The sequence below is a fragment of the Corylus avellana genome, chromosome ca5 (genome assembly GCF_901000735.1).
Source record: "Corylus avellana chromosome ca5, CavTom2PMs-1.0".
Classification (NCBI taxonomy): domain Eukaryota; kingdom Viridiplantae; phylum Streptophyta; class Magnoliopsida; order Fagales; family Betulaceae; genus Corylus; species Corylus avellana.
The window spans coordinates 27,162,164-27,173,363 of NC_081545.1; the positions used below are offsets into that span (position 1 = coordinate 27,162,164).

General features: G+C 34.6%; 1 protein-coding gene across 1 annotated transcript; it reads left to right on the forward strand.

Annotated features, from left to right (window-relative positions):
* Nucleotides 1-746: 746 nt before the first annotated feature.
* Nucleotides 747-6,464, forward strand: LOC132182057 (probable LRR receptor-like serine/threonine-protein kinase At3g47570). The gene is made up of 6 exons (XM_059595265.1): nucleotides 747-816; nucleotides 907-1,057; nucleotides 2,412-2,804; nucleotides 2,883-5,038; nucleotides 5,249-5,682; nucleotides 6,393-6,464. The coding sequence occupies exons 1-6, from the start codon at nucleotides 747-749 to the stop codon at nucleotides 6,462-6,464; spliced, it is 3,276 nt and encodes a 1,091-aa protein (XP_059451248.1).
* Nucleotides 6,465-11,200: the final 4,736 nt, after the last annotated feature.

Below are 11,200 nucleotides of genomic sequence, written 5' to 3' on the forward strand. Positions count from 1 at the left end.
AGGCAATGTTACTTCTAAAAGTTTGGAGACATAATAATTAAAATGTGGTGGTAGTTCATGGGGCTAGCGATAAATTTTTTTTTTTTCCTTATTATTATTTATATTTTTTCTATTCTTTATTAAAAGATAGAGTTATAATGTTAAAATATTTCTCATATCAAAAAAAAAAAAAAAATTGATACTCTCTAATTAAAGTCTCAATTACGATAAAACAAAAATAATTACCACTTAAAAGATAGAAAGAATTTAATGAGCAAGATATTGAGATTTTAGAGGAAGTACAAAGTGCTCATTTCTCTTAATTAAATTGTGATTTCCAGATTAGTGGTGATTTAACATGATACCAAAAGACTGTATGATATGGAGATGTACTACTAACGGGAAATTCACTGTTAGGAGTGCGTATCACATGGAGATGAAGTTGGTGGCGTTGGGTGGATGTGGAGGTTCTATTCTTACAACAGAGAGTACAGTTTGGAAAACATGCTGGAATTTAAGGGTCCTAAATGCTGTTAAAATGTTCCTTTGGAAGGCTTGTCATAACCTTCTCCCAACAAAGTCCAATCTGTTTAAAAGGGGTGTGATCTCTACAAATGTATGTCTGTTATGTGAACGAGAGGAAGAAACGGTAGAGCACATACTTTGGAGCTACTCAACTGCCCAAGATGTATGGGGGTTAGCTTAATTAAGTTCCAAAAAAGGGTGTGTGGGGAAAGTTTTTTTTTATCAAGGTGTTTGAATCAATAATGGGGAGGTGTGAGAAGGAGGAGCTGGAACTTTTTGCTAGCCAGACAGATTTTGCTACGGGGAAATACGGTTATTCACGGGGGGATTTTTACGCATCAAATTAGGTAGCCTGCAATGCTCACAGCTCTTTGGATGATTTTATGAAAGCCAATGATGCAGAGAAAGAAACGGAAGAACCCACATTGCCCCTTAAGAGCATCATGTGGCAGCCACCCTCACGACATATGATCAAGGTGAATTGGGACACTGCTGTCTCCAAGAAAAACGGATGTGTGGGTTGGGGATCATTGCTAGAGATTTTATGGAAAAGGTATGTGCATCACGTAGCATTACTGTTCGACAACTACTTGAACCGGTTGTTGCTGAAGCAATGGCTGGTTTGCATGCCATGATGATGGGAAAAGAATTAATTACATATTTACATACCTCAACTTTTCGTTAAAATTATTATCAAGAATAGGCTTAATCCTAAATAGCAATATAAATATTAAAACAATTAGTTTAAAAGAAGTTAAAGAACAATTTAAATCTAAATCTAAAAATTTAATTACATATTTTATATTTACATACCTCAATTTTTTTTTTTTTTTTGTTGAATTTGGAAAGTGAAAGAAAATTGTGGCTTAAAAAGTTTAAAAGTTAGACAATTTTTCGTTGAAGTGAAAAATAAAGAGATTGAAATTTGGACAATTGCTCTTTGCCCTTGGGCCTTGTCTTGCACGGCTGGTCCTCCACCTTGTATCGTGTGAATTATATAATTTTTTTTTTTTTTTTTTTTTTCATGTTGTCTTGGAGGGTTGGTCACTTGTCCCCTGGACCACATTTTGTGTCAATTTTATAATATTATAATTTATATTATTATATTTTCTTATCTTGGATTCTTGTGACAATTATATAATATTATAAGTTATATTATTATTGTTTTTAAACCCCTCTGCAAACTCGAGGCTGCAAGAAATATTCTCACAAAACGGAATTGTTCATCGTCTTCAACATTGCATTCTTCTGAAACTAAAACATTCACTTTCTAAAAATTTTCAAATTTTAACTTACTAAGGGGCATAATATGGCTGAAGCCAGAGAGAGAGAGAGGCATAATCATGGCCGAGGGTGGGAATAATCATGAAATAAGAAAAATTTTACCATGGTAAAAAAGATTTTTAGGAGTTGAGGGGACAAACATAACTACCAACTACACCTCACATCAATCAGATAATAATGTCCATCCAAATGCTTTGCCAAGCAAAAGTTGAAGAAGTCCTTCATGTCATTGTTATCATTTTTATATTCTATTTTTCTTATCTCTTATTTCTTGTTGAACAAGTGGCAGGACTTTATAAGGTTAAAGCTTTAATTGCAGCCCACTGCTATCATAATGAAATTGAAAAATCTGGTCCGGCCAGTTTGACTTGCATTCCCTGCTAGGCCACGCCATCTATATTTTCTATCCCAATCGGTAGACCCACAAACATTTATTTCCTTAATTTTAACTCTCATTGAAACTTTGTAATATTTTCATATCAAACAAACTCCTGTATCATACAGACTTGATCCTTCTTACTTGAAAATCATATTCCCAATAAGATGAAGCACTCTTGCCTCAATTCCAAGTGGATTTTGTTCATATTCTTTCACGGAATTCTTCTTTTGTTTATGAGTTCAAGTTTCCAATCTGCAAGAATTCCCACTTCTGCAATTGAGTCAGATCGCTTGACGTTGCTTGACTTGAAGAAACGGATTAGTGAAGACCCACTTCAAATCATGAGCTCATGGAATGACTCCACCCATTTCTGTAATTGGTTTGGTGTCACATGCAACCCCTCCACTAAAAGAGTCATCATTCTGAACCTGCAAGCTCAAAGATTGGCTGGCACCTTAACACCTTCTATGGGAAATCTTACTTACCTTACTGGAATCATCCTAGGAAACAACAGCTTCTATGGTGAAATTCCTCAGGAATTGGGAAGGCTAGGACGCCTGCAGAATCTCAACTTGAGCAGGAATTCCTTTGGTGGGAACCTTCCAAGTAATCTAAGTCATTGTACACAACTTAGAGTGCTTGATGTTGTTTACAACAAACTTGTTGGACAGATTCCAGAGCAGTTCAGTTCATTGTCAAAGTTGGTTTACCTGAGACTTGATGCGAACAACCTTACAGGAAGTATCCCAACGTGGATAGGAAACTTTTCTTCTTTGTTTGTTCTTTCCCTTATCCAGAACAATCTACAAGGGAGCATACCTAGTGAGCTTGGCCGACTATCAGGCTTGGGATTTTTTAGTCTTGCTATGAATAATCTGTCTGGTACTATCTCTCCTCTGATTTATAATATATCTTCCATATACCATTTCTCTGTTATTCAAAACCAACTGCATGGAAGCCTTCCACCAGATGTTGGCCTTACTCTTCCTAACCTTGAATTATTTGCCGGTGGTGTTAATAGCTTCACAGGACCTATTCCCGTGTCATTGTCAAATGCTTCTAGACTTAAGGAACTTAAATTCAGTTATAATGATCTCACTGGGACGGTGCCTCAAAATCTAGCAAGTTTGCAAGGCTTGGTTAAACTTAATTTCTTTCACAATAGACTTGGAAATGGGAAAGTTGGTGACCTGAATTTTCTCGATTTTTTGGCTAACTGTACTAGTTTGAAGGTCTTGCGTCTTGGTTATAATCAACTTGGTGGAGTACTACCCAGCTCCATAGCCAACCTTTCCTCCCAGCTGAATTTGCTTACTTTGGGTGGAAATATAATACATGGAGGAATACCCATTGGGATTGGAAACCTTGTTAACTTGACCAGTCTGGGATTAGAAAGCAACTATTTGGGTGGTCATCTCCCGAATGCTCTTGGGAAGCTGCAGCAGTTAAGGATACTAGGTTTGAACAAGAACAATTTTTTAGGGCCGATCCCTTTCTCCTTAGGTAACTTAACTAAATTGACAATACTCCATATGAATACAAACAGATTTGAAGGAAGTATACCCCCAAGCCTAGGAAACTGCCAAAATTTGCTTCATCTAACCCTTGATAGTAACAATCTCAATGGTACAATACCAAAAGAGGTTATTGGTCTTTCTTCCCTTTCGATTTCTTTGGACATGTCTCATAATTTTTTGACAGGAACACTACCATTTGAAGTGAGTAACTTAAAAAATCTTGCAAATTTAGATCTCTCGAAGAATAAATTAACTGGTGAAATTCCTACTTCCCTTGGTAGTTGTACTAGTTTGGTGAGTTTGCATTTGGAGGATAATGCCTTTGAAGGAGTAATTCCTACATCTTTGAAGACACTAAGAGGTTTAGAAGAAATTGATCTTTCTCACAATAACTTGTCAGGACAGATTCCTGAATTTCTTGGCAAGTTTTTGTCACTTAAGCATCTCAATCTTTCTCATAATAATCTCGAGGGAAAAGTGCCAAGTGAATGGATTTTTTCAAATGTAAGTGCTATTTCAATCTTTGGAAATGACAAGTTGTGTGGTGGTATCCCAGAATTACTTTTACCAAAATGCTACACAAAGAGTCCACGCTCATTCGTGAAACACCTTGCACTCAAAGTAGTAATTCTTCTCATATTGGTACTTGCTCTATTGTGTTTTTTCCTCACATGTTGTATGGTTAAAAAATGGAGAAAGAGGCCTTTGGCCACATCTTCCTTAAAGGATTGGCGATTAGCATCTATATCTTACGCAGAACTCCATGCATCAACTAATGGTTTCTCTGTAGACAATTTGATCGGTTCTGGTAGTTTTGGTTCTGTATACAAAGGAGTTCTTTCTAGCAATGGAGCAATTGTTGCAGTTAAAGTGTTAAACCTTCAACTGCGAGGTGCTTCCAAGAGTTTCATAAATGAATGTAATGCTTTGAGAAGTTTACGCCATCGTAATCTTTGTAAGATTATAACTGCTTGCTCAAGCATTGATCATCAAGGGAATGACTTTAAGAGCCTAGTTTTTGAGTTTATGTCTAATGGAAGCCTAGACCAATGGTTGCATCCTATAGAGGATGAGCAACATCGATGCAAGAGATTGAGCTTTATTCAGAGATTGACAATTGCCACAGATATTGCTTATGCATTGGAATATCTTCATCTCCATTGCCACATGCCGATTGTTCACTGCGATGTAAAGCCAAGCAATGTCCTCCTCAATGAGGATATGGTAGCCCATGTTGGCGACTTTGGATTAGCAAAGTTTGTCTTTGAAGCATCACATAATCTCTCCAAAAATCAATCTATGCCAGACTGCTTGTCAAGTGTGCTGAAGGGTTCCTTTGGGTACATTCCTCCAGGTATGTTTTCAACTAATAACTCAACTCAAAATAGGGGGCGAAGGCCTCCTTCGGCCTCCCTGATTCTTTCTACCAATTAAATAAGTGTTTCTTTTTCTTTCTAGAAAAAATTCTCAAAATTGTTAAATAGTAGTACATATGCATTAGTGGATAAATTCTTAAGTTTAGAAGACTATAATATCTTAGTGATAATGTATCAATAAATTGCAGAGTATGGGATGGGTGGCCAAGTTTCCGTACTTGGAGACATTTACAGCTATGGGGTACTCTTGCTCGAGATGTTCATTGGGAAAAGACCTACCGATGACATGTTCAAAGATGGTTTGAGCATTCACATGTTTACTGCAATGGCTTTGCCAGAACGTGTCATGGATATAGTAGACTCGTCAATGCCCCTTGAAGAAGATGAAGAAGCTGCTCATGATGAGACAAATAACGATGGCATAGAAGAAAGCGCAATAATTGAAGAAGTTGATTGTCATTTCAATGTCAAAAGCAGAGTAGAGGATTACTTGGTCTCAGTTTTGCAGATTGGATTGCTATGCTCTACAACATCACCTTGTGAGCGGATGCCCACAAATGACGTTGTCTCCAAACTAAGTGCAATTAGAGACGCATTTCTTAGATTTAAGAATGAGATCAGAAGAAGAAGAAGAGGAGGAAGAAGAAGAATGAGCTAGGTAAGCTAACTTGTGTATTTGATTGACTGCCATTCAAATCATCACAATGAAAAAAGCAACAAAAAAAAAATCACTTCTATTAGGAGCATTTCTTTACACGTTGCTTGGATTTTACATTTATGGAATAAAATGGGGTAAAATCTCACTATTTTACGTTCTTAAACGAAATTCCAGAAAGTATCTTAATTATTTGAGATTGAGAAAAAAAAAATATGTTGTATTTTTCTTCATACATATTCGAAGGAGCCATGAATATGTCGTATAAGTGTAGATGCCATATTATATTTTTGGCATTGCAATGAAGAATTATTTATATAAAGATGGAGATGAGTGTTGTGCACAAGCTACACGAAATTATAGAATCAGTGTTTCTAACCAACAAAATGAAAGAAACAAAGAAGCTAATTAATGGTCCAACTTAATTGTCACGTATATGTCAACCAACTTTTGTTGAATTTTAAATTTCACTTAATACAAATTAACTTCAGTCACTTAAAATATTGATAACTTGAGAAAACTCATTAATTATTATTAAAATGGGAATTAGTAAAACTAGAGTTTCAAGCTCCTTTGATTCCACCAGGACCATCATAAAAAATAAGACGTCCAAAAAGATGCATACACCTCTGAATCAATTGGATTGACAAAATTAAACGTTGCATTCTCATATGCAGCTCCAATTCGCCGACTATGAGCAGCATATGCTGAAGACTTCCAACGTGGAGGAGGAAGGCCAGTACCCATAGGGGGACTCGGCTGGTCTAGTGGACTGTAAACTTCTCCTCCCCAATCAGCTTGATTGCCAAACTCACTCAATTTTCCAAATAGTGTCGGGGCCCAAAAACCAACTAGATAGTTCTCTTCTTCATAGTATAATGACCAGACAAATTTTGTTGAATATGGCCCGTCAAGTATTTCCTACCATGTGATAGTAAGTAAAAATGAAACAAAATTTAGTGTAAAACATATATTCATGGCTATGGATTTGTTCAGTAATTTAACGAACATCTAAAATCACATATTCCCTTTCATACCTTATTGATTCGCAATTTAAGGGGAAATTGTGGTAGTCCACCTATAACAGAAGTCACATCTATGGGCCAACCTAGAGGCATTTCTGAATTTATTTGCACATATCCAGGACATTGTTGATTGAAACATTGTGTTCTTCCATCAATATGGTAGAATGAGTTCATAGAATAAAATATTTTTCTATCAATACAAAAATATATATGAAATATAAATCCTTTGATTTGTTACAAATAGTTTTTTAAAAGTGAAATTACTCAACACAATCTACAAAAACCCACCGTGACGTGCGCAAATAGCCGAGTTTGATTGTCTTTGAACAATAAAGGATTTACTTAAAAAAAAAAATTGCTTAGTATGTTTGTATCTATTAGGATATAGCAAAAATTCTTAGCAAAGGATAAACTATCTTAAAATAGGGAATTACCGTGAAGCCTGTTTTTATGGTGTCAAAACCATTTGAAAGTGTCACCGGAATGCACTATACTGAGACCCAGTAACTCCTTCTGTATGAAATATATATGCTAAAAAATTATTCAATTCCAGCAAGCTTCCTATTGGGGTCAATTTTTGTTTGAAGTATTGCATACTGCATGCGATAACCATATTCTTAATTCACTTGCATCACTAACACTAGTGTAGATTCAAAACAAAAAATAATACATTTTTTTTAACACAAAAAATAAAAAAAATAAAAATAAAAAAAATGATACTTACATGATGTCCAGGTTCTTAGTCGATATTTGAAGAATATTTCTTTGAAAGCATTTTGGGTCTTGACAAGTCGTCTTTACTGATTCTTATTATAGGAACTGTTCCATAAGGACATCCTGGACCTTTTAGCCCAATATTTAATGGTAATTTCCCTTTGGCTCTCATTCCTTGTAAAAACAACTTACGTTTCATCTGTAATGATACTCTTGAAAGGTTAGAACAATATCAGTTCTATTAATTAGCATTTGAAAAGAAAAAAGATTTGCATTAACAGTTCAACCTCAAATGTAGTATTCTTCCAAAAAGGATGATCAAAGCCAGGTTGTTTGTAGAAATCAATACAATCGTATATATCTCCATCTCTTGTCTGTAGATTTCAAATCAAAATATAATAATAATTAATTACAAGCTTAATGGTGATTTTAAGAGTCACATCATTCTTGGATGGACACAAAAGTGATACAAGAAGGACTTGTGGCATGACTTCGTGCCTATTTTACCTTAAAGTTAGCCAATAAATTAAAAACGGTTTCAAAAATATTGGAGTCTAATAATCTGAAATAAAATAGGATATATAAATAATGTATATGGCATTAAATTATATTATTACGATTAAGTGTGGCTTGAGCCCATGGATGACTCTTAATCTCTTATATACATAGAGGTGCATGCTAGGATAGGGAGCTTGATTTTTATCCTGATCATTAGTTCAATATCTTATGCAAAATATTTGAAATATGCATAGAAATAACGAATTAAAAGAATAACTTTTGGAAATCTTACTTGGATGCTTTTAATTGCAGAAGTTTTAAGATTTATAAGTCCCTTCTTGAATTTCTGTTCTTCCTTTAAAGATAATCCCCAATCTGCTTCAACTAGATTTCTGCTAAGATAGAGAAAGCACAGGAAGAAAACTATTAAGTCCACCCTTGCCGCCATGATCGGTAAACACATATGAGTGTAAACACAAATATTATTATCCTAGAAAACACACATATTTATAGGAAATGACATTACTTGCTTGGTAAACCATAAATATTGTCCAGCCTTAATATGCCATCTGTATTAATTAAAATATTTATAGGATTGCACAATAATAATGACATTAAATTCTCCAAACTAAACATACCAATTGCATTAATTACAAAGGCTATAAAATTGTCAAATAATAATGACAATAATGAAAATGATGATTATAACTTCTTCATAAATTGACAATAATTAAAGATAGCCTTTAATAATTCAGATTCAAGTACTACTAACTGACAATAAATGTACAAGTTTAACATTCTCATTAGGAGAGGTCCGTCCTCCTCTTCCCCTCCCCCTCTACTCTCGCTCCTATCCGCTCCCTCCCCTTCGCCTTTTTTTCTTGTTTTCTCTTTTTTTTTTTTCTTATGGCTTGTAGGTGTTCTTCGACCAGACCAGCAACTTCGGCCTCTTCCACCGTGATGTGCCGCTCATCTTCTGCTTGAGATCAGTGAGGTTTTAGATCTAGGTCTTTAAACTTAGATCTACTTTTCTCAACCGATTTTCACTTCGCCACGCGCCAACACAGGCCAGTGCGCATCGTCTCCTTCATTCCGACCATTACTGCTGCTTGCTGGTTGTTTGTTTATATTTTTGTTCTTGAATAAGAGTTTTATTCTCTCTAGATCTACCTCATTAGCAATCTATGGGGCGAAAATGATTAGATCAGTGTGAGGAATTTTCTCAAACGGTCGGAAAATAAAGGTTGGAAAATATAGCTACCTATGTCTTAGATCTAGTCTGTCCGAGAGTAGATATGTGCATTAATCGCAATTGTACATCAGTTTGCAAAAAAGTTGAAGTCATAGATAGTATGTAATTGTAAGATTTGTATTGTATCCATGACATTGTAACCTCATAACTTTGGGCTATGATTTTTCAGAGCTTTTATGTTTTATAATGTAAGAGCTTTATGTTCTGGATCTTATTATAATGAAATTGCGAAGATTCCCGTTAAAAATATATATATATATATATGACAATAAATGTTAGTAATTTGGATTTTTCAATTCTCAACAATTATTTTTAAATTAAAATTTGAAGATTATATTGTTGGTTTTCTGTTTTTTTCTATTATAAAATGCTGTATTTGTATCTCCATTTATTGCTTTATTTTTTATGTATCTATTGTTGGGTTCCTTAGATTTTTTGGGTTTTAGTCTCTGTGCCATTGTGGTTTGCTCTTGTAGTGGAGACTTGCACTACTAGATATATATGAGTAATTCTATAAGTCACTCTTGTATCCCTCTTGTGTAACTTTAAGAATAAGATGTCTTTTAAAATCATCATTTAATCAAAATTCAATAATAATCAATTATAAGGTCAATAGTGATTTTAGAAGTCACATCATTGTTTGAGTGACACGTACAAGAGTGACTTCTAGTATTACTCGTAAATATAGTACTCACTCTACATCGACTCTTGTTTTGAATTTTGATAGTTTCTTTCCCGCTTCAGCTTCTTTCGAATGGTTCTTAGAGTTTCTTAGTGGGGATTCATATAGGGTTATAATTAAGAGACCTCTTAAGGTTCGTGCACCTTTAAAAATGGTTGTGTGACCTCTTGAGGTTCATGCCCCTATATGTTGCATTTTACCTGAATAACCACTTTATGCAGTCCTTTAGACAGCATCATGTCATTTGTTTAGCCCATTCATATTTTTTTCAAGTATACTTTTGCATTGTTATTTTCGTTTTGGGTTTGTTGTTGATAAGCTAACCCATTTTTTTCGATATTTTGATCCTATTGTAATCCTTGCTCATTCTCCATATATGGCATCGACTACTGAATCCTTTTTTGCTCTCTCCAATCCGCCAAATTCACAGACTGACATTAACCCAAACCGCTACAGCCTAACCTCTATGAATTGTGCTCAACACTACTGGAGCATTGCCCATGCTCACAAATTTGCTTCTTGAAACTATGAAAATAAACTTGATATGGTAACAAAAATAAAGACAATATCCTCAAAATTTCTTCCTTCTTCGGCTAACAAAACATACCACGTAAAAATTCCAAACAAAATTAACCGCCCAAAAAAGAGAAAACAACCAATCACAAGCAATTTTGCCACCCCCAACCCAGAAGAATTAAAAATTGCAAGAATTTCACCTTGCTCAAAGAAACAAATCGCAACAAGCCAGTGGCCTTGGGCTAATTTCAACCGCGGAGGAGGCAAGGGTGGTTTAAGTGGGGTAATTATGTATAAATTAATTAAAGTATTCTTTTTTAATTGGTTGATGGGGATTTTGGTAGGCTGATTTGATACTTTCATCTATATTGTATTTGGTGTTCTTAGTTTACTTGTGAAAATTTTATTAGAATCTTTAAAACCAAAAAAATATGAATGTGATTTTTTATATTTAGAGAAACTGTGAACGTATTTTCATTTCCATTTCAATGGCTTTCACATCTTGACATGCAAGCAGGTTATGTGACGTCATCTTAGTTCCCTCCTTCTCAAACGTCTTTTTAATTAATCTCTTTCGTAGTGTACGCGTGTCTCTAATCATCTCGTGAGAAATTGAAGTGCATGAAGCCTATTTTTTTACTTTCTAAAATCTTATATATCTAACAAAACGATCCAATAATAATATTATGTGTGCTTAAATTCTATTTCTTTCTTCTTCTTTTTTTTTTCTTTAAAAAAAAAAAAAAAACCCTATCTATATAACTCTAAAGAGGCATTGTACTATTGATTTTTTTTTTT